A 12,280-nucleotide genomic window follows, 5' to 3' on the forward strand; every position below is an offset into this window, starting at 1 on the left:
ATCTGTTTAACACAGATGTAATTTCTATACTGTTTATAGTGGATTGAAATCCGTTAGAGAATAATCGTTTCTAAACATTACATCAAAGTCTATTATATATTCACTCTGTCTATTTCCAGGTATATTACAGATGTGTGTGAAGGGTAGACTTTGAAGACTTGAAAGTTACTTTAGAAGTTGTGTGTATTTAAAATGATAAACTGGAAAACCCGTGTACAAGAAAAGTATTCGCAACAAAGCCTCGCAACAGCTGAGCATCAGCACGTGGGGATGAAATGTAAAGTTTGACCAAAGCAGAATTTATATGATGTGGAGTCGTGTTTCGAAATGAAAATAAATAATACAGATCATGTTATCAGTCGTTGTCCGTTTTCACTACTTGATGCTTGCAGGAATAATTCAACATCTTTTTCTTTTCATTTTATTAGGCTCATAAATAACTATTACTACATTCACCAAATAATATATTACCCCACACTTCATCCAGATAAAAAAAAAGGACAATTAAAACTTTTCACAGCATTAAAATATCAGGGAATCTTACATCATCATCATCATCTTAATAATATGTGGCTCTGCTGTCTTCCTAGTTTTAACAAGATTTAAAAACTGGATTTCTGTTCATTACAGACTTCATTATAAAGAATTACATCAGTACATATCACTTGTGGCCTAGTTGCCCCGTTGTGCCTAGTGCATGATGGGAACAGGAATGCTTCTCTGTGGCGAGAACGCACAGTGTGTAAACATTTCACTGCAGTCGGTCCGCTGCGGCGCTGTTCAGTGACGCTCATGCAGCGTGTCAGTAAGTGCTTGTGTACGGAGACGATCGGTACAAAATACTCTGGCACTTCACATGGCGAATCACACGCGGCTCCAAGTGAAGAGCAAAAATAGATAGCTGCGTGAGGGACGAGTTCAGATTACAGCTGGCTTCGGAGGAATAAAGATCACCGCATCAAACTGACACAAAGCTTTAGTTTTGCTCTTTCCCTGCCTCCTCCTTTCTTTATTTACACGTTTCCTTCACTTAATTTTTTTCTTTCCCTTTTCCTTTACTTCATTCCGCTTCACACCTGCGGTTACTCATTTCCAAATCCCCAGCCTAGAAATAATATTGAAATCCAAAGTAAACAGTTTGATTTATTAATAGTACAAAAGCTATTAAACTAAAACTGTTTTTAGCAATATTTTTGTTCACTTTTAAGCAATAATAATTAGATTTCAAAGCTGCGTCTATCAGTAAGAAACGTTCTGAATCTTCTCTCACACTTATCCCATGCCACAGTGTTAAACAGTTCATGCTGAAGTGCAGCTCTAGCATGTGTGTCATCACTCTCTGCTTCAACAGAAGCTAGGCGATTTATTATTATTATTATTATTATTATTATTATATTTATATATTTTTGGTTGTAAGGTTTGCTATTTGTAATTTCTAGCACACAAGAATCTAAAGCTGGAGATGAGAATGGGCTTCCCAGTGCCAGCCACTGTGTCACTGCTACTGAGCATCGCCCTTTATGTAGTTAAACCAGTGCACAAGCTTAATATGCCTGCAGTCAATCGTCCTGCTGTGCAAAAAGCTTAGCTTCATCTTCATCCTGTTGTCCTCCTCACCCTCAGCCTTCAGTGCAGCTCTAGGCTCTCAGTCTCAGGTGAGGAACTGGGTACTGGTTGCCCAGATCCCTGATCGTGAGTGGTTGGGGTGAGGGGGATCACCTCGGTGGTGGCCCCTTATAGTGGCCCCGGTGTAAGAGCCGAGCGGGCAACGCCAGACACTTCCTGAAGTGCTCGAGCTCGGCCTGCATTCGCTCCCTGTCTAGTGCCAGCCGCTGCCTCTGCGCCAACAGCTCCTGGGGAACGAAAGAGAAAGTTTTAATATAAAAACACAATATAGGGCTGCATGGTGATAAATAAAATGTTAATCGAAGACAATTTAGAAATTAGGCAAGAGTAGTGGCTCAGCAGTTACAGTTTCTCAGTCACTTTCTTGAATCATCCTTAACATTTGTGTCAACTGAATCATCCTTAACATTCCTAAGTGTATTTACCACAATTTGTTCGAACAGCCCACACAATGTGTTACCTGCAAAAGTTGTTAATATTCCAAAAGAAAATATATACAGTACTGTCAGTACTGTGCAAAAGGTTTGAGCCTTACCTCATTTTTTTATATTAAACAAATTCAATTACGTAAATTAAATTAAAGAAATAAGAACAAATGTTTTCCTGTGACAGGCAAGGTGCCTAAAGATGCCATTTAAAGATTGGTGGTTTATGTAACAACCTCAGCAGCGACCTCATTTCTTAACCACTCAGCATTAGCAGTAAACTAATCACCAGCCTGATCGTCTGTCATCATCATCTGCACCTGTTTCTCACTGATCACCCAAACTGGTCAGGGACAGGGACTGGACTAAAAATAAAAGCCTGAAGGAATATTCCCAAGACAACTTTAAACGAAACAAGAAAGTCTTTGGAAATATAATAAAATGAGGTGTGGCAAGTACTGTACGTCAGTGAACATGGGAGAGGGATGAGAATGACCTTGTGTCAGCGTTGAGTACAAGGTAAAAAAAAAAATGCTTAGTCATCAGAATAAACAGTGAACTCGTATGACCGCATTTTATGATCAAACCTTTGGCTAAGATTTGATGCCAGTGGAAATGTACACAGGTTCACTATTTGTCTACACAATGTGGATACATTTCAGCAGTACAAAGTTACACATTAGTTTATGTGGAAGACTGATTGCAACAAAATGTACATGATTCACTTTTCATGCTTTCTTACTAATGGTACTATAATTTGCTAACAGACATCATCACCGTGATACAGAAAATAAAAGAACAAGACTGTTTTACACCACAGTACAGCACAAAGAAAAACACTTAATTAGAAATGTAAACACTGGAAACAAACTTAGGCAGAACCGTAGATGTAGAGCAGCATGAGGAGTTACAGTGCTGTTATTTTAGAAGACTTGTGATCAATACATTGGTCGATCAAACATTCCTCTCCAATGGTGAAGTCTTTGATGTTTTAAGGGGTGAGGCTTCCACAGAGAAGTGCTAGAATACTTTTTGATCACTATGACATACGCAGCTGATCATGTATGAAAGAGCAGACATTTGTATATAATCAGTTGCATGAATGTATGAAAGCATTTGCGATTTGTTCAAAGGAGTGAGAAATTGCTGTTATTATGTGCACAAGTTGCCAGATGATGTGAAGCTTGTACAAGTTCTTCTGAGGATTTCAGCTCTGATCGGAGAAATGAAACAAAGCGACAGAGAAGAAGTGTAAGCCCCTGGAATACTGATCTGAAGATCAGGAGTTCAAGTCCCAGTGCTGCCACTGCTGCTCTCTGCTCCAGGGGAGCTGTAACATGGCTTTGACCCCAGTTTCCTAACAAGCTGGATATGTGAGGAAGAGAAATTCTTTTGAATAAGTGCTGTATGGTTCATGTAACAAATAAGGGCTTCTCTTTTCTGCAAATCGAATCAGTTTTCTATCACAGCACTGTTAAGTTCCTGATTCTGACTGGGAAAGAAGCGTAAAAACCTTCAGGATTGTAACAGTAACTCTGCTTTGTGTCAAGTTGCATCACATCAACGCATCCTTAATTACATTACGTTAGTATACATTAACAACACGCCACAAAGGCTCTTTTCTATTTTTCTATTATTATTCTGTAATTATTACCCTATATCACTCTGAAATTTAAAATCAACAACAGAAAAAAGAGAGGCCTTTTCCTTAACTCTGTACATTATAAACCTGACTTTGGGCACAAGGCAAGGTACACCCTGGTCAGGGTGCCAATCCATCGCAGGGCACACACACAAATACGTGTAACACCAATTAACCCAAACTGCATGTCTTGGAACTGTGAGAGGAAACCGGAGTGTCCACGGGGACACAGGGAGAACAGTCTGCAAACTCCATGCACACAGACCCGAGGCGGGAATCGAACACTCGACCCTGAAGTTGTGAGGCCACAGTGCTGAGCATTACACCACCGTGCTTAATTAGGATCTGACTGTAATACAGTAATTTATGAAGCCACATTGTTGTGATCTAAATTTAAATAAGATTAACTGAAAACCTCTTCAGTGTATTTAGCGTCAATTGATTTTTAAAGGAAAAAAAAAAGACTAACTTCAGGAGCTCTGACCTGAAATGTTACCGCAGTCACAAATCATTAACTTACCCCCATGCTGACAGAGAGCTGATCAGCTGTAACACTCAGGTGATAGTGCTGAGCCTCCATTCTCCTACACTCAGTCTGCAGAACCTCACTTTCTATATCCCTCTCTGAGAAAAAACACACACACACACACCCACACACACATTAGTGTACTGGTGTAAAAGAAGTTAAGTGGAATGCATTTACAGGGATAAGAGCAGGACTTACCATCCATGTACTCCTGATATGCCTCCACTATGGCCTCAATACCCTTCCATTTGGGAATGTACTTCTGCTCCTCTTCTTCATCTTCATCATCATCATCTTCTTCTTCTTCCTCCTCAGTGGTGTCCTCTTCAGCAGATCTCTCATCGCTCAACCCTGGCTCATGGTGGGTTGCAGGGTGGCAGGCATGGCCATTGGTGTGAGAGTAAGGTAGTCGGTTTGGCGCCCCCTGGTGCTCTGAAGGGGTGTAGCGCACGTTGTTAAGCTTGTGGTTCGACTCTGGAGCTCCGGGGATACCTCCTGGTGAAAGAACAAGTAATGCTGGTAAGAATGTTGGGGAAATTATGATACTGTGTGTAACCAAAGATATGTAAATCATCTTTAGAAAAAAAAGCTTAAAATTGGAGAATATATATTTAAAAAATATATAGATTTTTTTTTTTTTTTGCACAGGATAGGTGAGTATGCATAGGTGTGCATCCATATAGATCTCATGCTTGTGCACACACCTCTATTAAAATAAACAATATATATGTACACTGTGTGTGTACACATTTTTTTTAAATAGGTGTGTAAACGTGCAAGCATAGGATCCATATGAATAGCAGAGATATAAATCATGAGTATGCAAGTATTTTGTATAATATAATGTATAAATATTTTGCCCACTTTTTTCCTTTAATTTAATAATGCATTTTTTTCCTTTAATTTATGCATGTTTTTAATAATTATGCATTATTTATGTTTAAATAATATACTTGTTAACAGACTGGAACAGGCAATAATAAGCAGTCAATGATAAGTCTTTTTGTCAAGTGATATTTTCCCCCCTTATAATACAGCATCAGCATCGTAATCTCTTCATCAGTAAAGAGCAAGGTTATTTTTTTGTGTGTGTGACTTCAGTAAATAATTAGCACAAGCTCCGTTTTCCTTTTTACAGTATGATGATAGTGCTACTGGCTCACACTTCTACAGCTTCATTTAGATCAACACAGCATTTTAAAATTAAAAAAAACCTTTCAACCCACACAACAGCTGCCAGCATCACTTCCCCCTCACCTTTGGGTTTAAGCTGGGATTTGTGTGTAGACTGCAGTACAGACTGGTGGAACCGTTGCGCAAACTCCTCAGCATTGAGGCTCTCCCAGGGTCGGGACCTGCTGTGATCACTCATACCATTGAGCCCATGAGGCCGCTCCTTCAGCTGTGTGAGTAGAGGTCGGGAGCTGTTCTGCTGGCTTGGCGCTCTCCTGATTGGCGGGACTTCGCCTAAACGAGACTGCTCTTGCAACGGGGTAAGTGGAGGCGGCTCTTTAGGGCATAAGATGTCGGAGGGCTGTGAAGGTCTGGGAAGGTCGGGCTGGCTGACAGTGTGATGATGATGATGATGATGATGTTGTTGTCTGGTAGGTCCAGGAGGAGTGGGAGTGCGGGAATGTGTGTGCGGTTTTCTGTTTGTTTGGCAGGGTGTGGATGGTGCTGTAGGATCTGTGTCATATAAATAAGAACAGAGAATCAGAGACAGTGTCTGGTATAAGTATTCACCCTCCTTGAAGTTGGAAAAGCCAACCTGGATTGTGATTAGATGTCATGATTCTACTCAAAATAAGCCATAATTTTCTAAAGTCAACAGAAACCAGTATAGTATTTCTAAATGCAAATTTAAATATGAAAGACGCAATATGTGTAAAATTATTTCTGGTGTAACCAATCACATAATTAAATAAATGGAGTTTACCTATGGGAAAATTAAATGTCATATGGTCTTGATTATAAAATATTATTGAAAAATAAAAGAAATAAACACAATAAATCTATATGCACACCCATACCATGAACAGAACCTTCTCCTTGGTAGAACCAAAACTTATTCGACAGAGTATTGACCCAAGGAGGTGAGGATTTCTTGCTTTTTTTGGTTTAATTAATATTTTTAATATTACAACAGGTGATGATTAGAAAAATGAATACTTGTGCATGGCGTGAATTAAAAGGATGTGAAAGATTTACCAGAGGCGGTAGTGGGAGGGCTGGAGCAGGGTGAACATGTTGCATATCGGAGTGTATCAAGAGTGATGGTTTTCTTTTTGATGGCATCTAGTAGGTTCACTACTTTCTCTTTTTCTGTAGCGGTAAAAACACAAATTAAATGCTTATTAAAAAACAAATGCAAAAGCAAATAATATTTGTAGAATAGTAAATGCATAATGTAGAGTATCAGTATCCTTATAGTACAGATAAACATAAGAGATAAAAATGCTCATCATATTGAGGATATAGGTGCGTGCATGTATGAAACACAGATGCACACACACCTATCCTTTGCTCTTGGCTGACATGGTTGAGGTTGAACATGGTGAGAAAATGCTTCTTGTTCTCTAGTTCAGGTGCTCTGTCCATCTCCTCTGGTGTGTAACGGGTGGACAGGGTGGATGCGGGCGTGGGCGGAGTCTGGCGTTTACTCTGGGCAGACACCGGAGACGGGCTGCGCTCCCTCATCATCTTTCTCCTCTTTTTCCTCTTTCTTTCCAACAGCTCATTCCGGTGAGACACTGTGGTCAGTCCAAACACAGCCAAGAAGTCCAGTTTCTGAAGAGAGAAAGAGTATTCAGATATAAGTTTTCAGATAAATAGTAGGAAAATGAAGGGGACAAAATGAGTGTGTGTCGGGGGGCTACCTCCGTAGACTGGTCAAACTTGAGAGGAGGCTGTTCAGTTACTCTCTTCAGATGAGCTTTTACTTCTTCTTCATCACTCTCATCATAAGAGTCATCCAGCTCATAGTAATAACCTGAAACACAGACCACAGTGTGAGACAGATATGAGCATGAAATGAAAAAAGAAATGTACGTGGATAAGGATGAGATAACACTTATACTCTGTACCCTTTTCTCTCGCCTCCCTTCGTCTCTTCTCCTCCAGGTCGAGCTTGCTCAGAAGTGTTCTGTGCTGCTGCAGTGCGTGATCATACACCAGCGTTGGTTCTCGTCTGGGACACTGTGGGAAGCCCCTGATTGGAGACCCTGCTCTTTTAGTTCCCCTGAGCTCTCCAAAGGGAGCAGGCACAGGAAAGGATGGCCTCGGCTTATTCAGGACGCTCTGGCTTGGCTTCTCCTGCTCTGTAAGGAAGGTGCTGTGCTCCAGGAGCCCCGGGGTCCTTTTAGGAAGGTTCCTGTCTGGACACTCGGGTTTAGTCAATCCTGGAGGTGGACGACTTGGAAGGAAAGGCGGGTCATACGCTCGACGTGCATTTGAGAGAGAGTTGATGAGGGACACAGGATTCCAGAGAGTGGTGGGGGGGTTAGGAGGGGTGGGTTTGGGGGAGATGAGAGGAGGTGGCGCTCCCAGGTGTTGAGGTAGCTCTCTGGTATTCAAGTCCTGCTGGCGTGAGTGGGGCCTGTGTGCAGTGAAACCCAGCAGTCAATATGGGCACAAGATGGCGCTATTCTATAACATATTTCAACAGGACAGTCTGGCTTCTTTTTCAAGGACTATCATTTCTTCTAAATTTCTTTTTAAAGCCTAAGAGTACTGCAAAAGGATGAGAGCCCAAATAAGGTTTAGATGGAAAACTTATTATTATTTGTTTTTGTTTACTTATTTATTAATATTTTTTTATCTAAGTTTAAGGTAATACATGCCATGTATCAACTATTATTTGGTATGCAAAACAAACATTTTTCCATAAAGCTGTTTTATAGAAAAACAGATGTGGCTTTCAGTTTAGACCCCTAATGAACAAGGCAGGGTGACTGTGGTAATGAAACCCTGACTGATAGGGAAACTTTCAGGGAAAGCAGACTCAAAAAAATATATCTGCAAGTAGGGATAGTATGGTTATTAAACATTAGGATTAAATTTTAAAAATGGGAACAAATGTTTTAGGCTGAAAAGTGCCTAAAGAACCATTTTTTTATTGGTTGTTTATGTAACAACTTTAACAGCAACCTCATTTCCCCTCATGTTTTTATGCTTAAATGATTGACTCAACAATAAAATCTTTCCTCTGAAACTGGTCAGGTACTGGACTAAAATAATTGCCAAAAAAAAAAATACTCTAGACTCTAAAGTCAAGACTACATTTAAAAAAATACAAGAAACTCTAGCACTCTGGAAGCAAAATATGAGAAATGAGGTGTGGCTAAAGACTTGTGCACGGTACTACTGTATGTGTTGTGGTTTTGCTTTTTCTTTTCTGACTCAACCCAGAACCAGACAGACACATGCCTACAGCTCCACATGCCTACACCTTTGAACATAACCACATAAAGGCATCCATAATGTGATACGTGAGCAGGTCAGAAGGTATGCACTGCAGCTCTCTCACCTCTGTGTGTCTGTCTGCGGTTCATGTGTCTCCAACTCTGTGCTGTGCTGTAAAGTCTCAGACGCCGGGCCTTGTCTGTCAGCCATGTCTGCTCTCAGCCTCCTCTGGCGCGCCAGCCATCTCTCCTCCTCTCCCTGGCGCTGGAGCAACACAGTCCCCGGTCCTAACCGCTCCCCAGGGGTGGGAACCAGACTGGGCATCGGGAGTGGAGTGTGGCCACCCGGGGAGGGATACAAGCCAGGCTGCAGAGGCTTCGGGGTCAGGAGTGCGGCCTCTTTGGTTTTATTCTCTGGGGGGAATAAATAAATAAATAAATTAGATAGATTAAAAATAAAAAAAACAGAATGTAATAGTGCTCCAAGTTCACAAGTCTCTACTTGTGGCATAATTTCGAACATATAGTGTGCATGAAAAGGACTAAGACTAACACTTTTTCTTCTTTACTGAACATACTAAAGAATTCTTCAAAGATATTAATGTAATTGAAGCCCAAAATCTTTTTATTTGTGAGTTATTAAACTGTGTAAATGTATAATGTACAAAGCAGGACTATACTTTTCTGGACTTTCATCTTAGGGAGCTTTCGAGCCTTTTTTTCTAGTGCACAGAAACGTGTTGAAACAATTATCCTTTGTAATCACACCTATGTGTGTGTGTGTGTGTGGTTGGAGACAAAGCTGGAGCATTTATTGAAGTGCATAGGACTGCACATGCATACCTGCTCGGTTTGGTGTAAGCTTGGCTCGGTCTTCTATATGCTGCCTGTGAGAGAGAGTGTGAGCGTGAGCGTGCGCGTGTAGCTCCTGGCTCAAGACGTGCTTCTCCATGGCCCGAACCGCCTGGACTTCCCTCTCTTTCGCCCTCTCTTTCTGTCGCTCCAGCTCTCTCTCTCTTTCTCTTTCCTCCTCCCGCTCCCTCTCTCGGACGCGCTCTCGTTCCCGTTCTCGCTCTCTCTCTCGCTCCTTCTCTCTCTCCTTCTCGCGCTCCCGCTCTCTCTCGCGCTGGCGAAGCTTGTCCTCCATCTGCAGCCTGTCAGAGATTCGCACACACAGACACACACACAAGCACACACAAAGGGTGTGAGATGCAACACTCTCCACAGGAACATAAAGCACACACACAGAGGGAGGCAACAGGAACACAAGAAGTGTTGATGCTGTTTACTACTGAGCATGAGGAGGAAAAGTTGAACAGATTACAGGCCACATGGGGTGTGTATGTGTGCAGGGGCGGCAACATGCATGTATATGTGTGTGTGTGTGTTGGGGGGGGTGTGGGTAGGAGTCACGGCACATATGTGTTACAGAGAGAACATGGTGACGTATATAAACAGAACTGTAGCATTGCTATCAAGGCCAATTTCATCGCTTTCAGCCAATTTAAAATGCATTTGTGATACGATTCCAGAGAAATTCTAAATGATTGGAATGAACCGACGAATGGCAAAGCCAATTCCAAGCAGAGCCTGGAAACATTATAAATTGGGTGAATATGTGTGTGTGTTTGTGTGTGTGTGTACCTCTCGTTCTGCAGGGCTGTCAGAGACTGATGGCTGAGCTCTGCAGGGTAGCGCACCCCTGGCAGGTGGAGGTGAGCAGTGCTAGGATGCAGGGAGGGCACGGCTCCCCCCGCTGGCAGCTGGTAGTAGGGTGAGCGGAGGGCAGATAAACAGAGGGACTCATCCATTCTGCCCAGCGGCAGGGGGAGAGAGGGGAACAGAACAGCTCATTAGTGTCTCCTGCTGCTGCATCACTATCTCTGTCTCCTCACTTCATTAACCCCAGCTTTCTGCCTCCCCTTTACATACGCACATGCACAAGCGCACACACACACTCTTACACAAAAAAAAAAAAAAAGTGAGGTCAACACTGAAGGCAATTTCAGCCACCGCTTTACAACCTCCACTGAGAAGCTTGCTAAGAGTGTGTGTGTTTGTGTGGGTGAAATTTTTATTTTTAATCTGAGGCATTTAAACAAAATATATATACCATTTTGTATAATTTATATACTAATAAAAGTGATCCTTAAGCCTACACCAGGAACACCACGCCTGAGGTGAGGATAGACCTTCCAGGGGATACCAGTCCAGCACAGAACACCACATACACACACATGAAAGTTGCACTGAGAGCTGCACTGCTAATGATAATCCAAAAATAACTCACAGACATAAATCATCATACACTCAGTTATTGATCAGTACAATATCTCGCTAGTAGAGGGTAGCTTCTGCCATAAAAACACACACACACACACACACACACACACACACCTGTATGAGGATAGGGCAGGGTAGGCCAGATATCCTGAGCGGAAGTACCCTGGGTCCAGCCCTAACGGTAGTGAAGAGAGTCGCAGCTCCTCGGCAGAACCATAAGGACGGAACCCACTGCGCAGGTATTCCTCTGACACCGCCCCCAAAGACACTGCGCCGACTGGTACAGCGCCCGACGGCAGGACATGAGACATCTGACGTGATAAACTGGCGGAGAAGTGGAGAGAGAGCGAGAGTAGCTGATTACATTTAAATTAAAACGATACATGTTAGTCTTGTGCTCATAATGCTAAACACTGCCATGTTACAGGCGGCCCCATGTGTGTCGGCTCTTACTTAAGGGCTTGCAGACGAGGATCCTGCATGACTGCGCTGGGGCTCAGGCCGAATGGATAAGGCGCCCCCATGAGGTGAGGGGGAATAGAGGTGACACTCTTCTCCTGAGGCGGAGGAGGAAGAGGAGGAGGAGGGTCTGAGGGCAGCCGTTCTCGGGCGGACCCTCTCAATGCAGCTTCAGCCTGGAAAAACACACAAAATTTTCTTCTATTTAATTACTATATTAGGTCAGAATGTTTTGCATTCTGATCCGTTCTTAATTAACACACAGTTAATTATATATATATACTGTATATACACATACACACACACACACACACCCTTTGCTATTATAAGGTAGCAACAAAGTAAGGCAGAAGTAAAAGGTCCAACAGTCAGCAGAAGAATGCAAATCAGAATGTATTTTGCATGAAGTTTTTAGCATTTAAATGCGATTCAAAGCAGCTTTCTAATGACTCCAGCACTCCTTTTCTGGTTTTGGACAGGGCCACACCACCGAGACCAAGTGCAAGAGGAAGGATATGTGTAGGCTTTGTTTAAACCGAAACCTTAAGGCGGACTTTCTCCACTCGTAGGTGTGTGTGTGCACTGTGCACCGCTGATTGTTGCGTACATCTGGAGGTTTTAAATCAAGTGTCCACTAGGTGGCAATTCAGAGCAACACACTTCTGGCCATCTGTGTTCCAACTTGAACTCTAGGTTAGCGGTTTTCGTATAGCTGATAAGCTCCATATCTCTTAAGAACTCAGTGCCGCGGGCGTGATGTGTCTCGAAACTAATCTAATGATACTCAAACCAGGCCTTGCGATAGGATAAAAAGTTTTTATTTATTTATTCGAACATACTGAGATAAGAACATAAATGTGAGGTTAGTGGTCAGTAATGATGCAGTTTAAGACAAAGTTAGCCCTGTCGTCAGCTGGGA

The 12,280-nt window shown here is 42.3% G+C and overlaps 1 protein-coding gene across 3 annotated transcripts in view; it reads right to left on the reverse strand.

Annotated features, from left to right (window-relative positions):
• Positions 1 to 436: 436 nt before the first annotated feature.
• LOC128545362 (genetic suppressor element 1-like) overlaps positions 437 to 12,280 on the reverse strand; it is a 51,543-nt gene continuing 39,699 nt past the window's right edge. For 2 of the 3 annotated variants that reach the window (XM_053515576.1, XM_053515592.1), the window contains exons 4-16: positions 11,356 to 11,537; positions 11,017 to 11,226; positions 10,264 to 10,431; positions 9,463 to 9,773; positions 8,745 to 9,033; positions 7,303 to 7,814; positions 7,096 to 7,208; positions 6,733 to 7,006; positions 6,428 to 6,541; positions 5,477 to 5,905; positions 4,418 to 4,714; positions 4,214 to 4,317; positions 437 to 1,853 (exon numbers count right to left, since the gene is read on the reverse strand). In XM_053515576.1, the coding sequence (XP_053371551.1) occupies positions 1,716 to 1,853; positions 4,214 to 4,317; positions 4,418 to 4,714; positions 5,477 to 5,905; positions 6,428 to 6,541; positions 6,733 to 7,006; positions 7,096 to 7,208; positions 7,303 to 7,814; positions 8,745 to 9,033; positions 9,463 to 9,773; positions 10,264 to 10,431; positions 11,017 to 11,226; positions 11,356 to 11,537 (3,141 nt within the window). In that variant the 3' untranslated portion in view covers positions 437 to 1,715. The remainder of the gene's footprint in view (positions 1,854 to 4,213; positions 4,318 to 4,417; positions 4,715 to 5,476; positions 5,906 to 6,427; positions 6,542 to 6,732; positions 7,007 to 7,095; positions 7,209 to 7,302; positions 7,815 to 8,744; positions 9,034 to 9,462; positions 9,774 to 10,263; positions 10,432 to 11,016; positions 11,227 to 11,355; positions 11,538 to 12,280) is intronic. The other variant, XM_053515584.1, reaches the window with a different exon arrangement.

The sequence above is a fragment of the Clarias gariepinus genome, chromosome 2, assembly GCF_024256425.1.
Source record: "Clarias gariepinus isolate MV-2021 ecotype Netherlands chromosome 2, CGAR_prim_01v2, whole genome shotgun sequence".
Lineage (NCBI taxonomy): Eukaryota > Metazoa > Chordata > Actinopteri > Siluriformes > Clariidae > Clarias > Clarias gariepinus.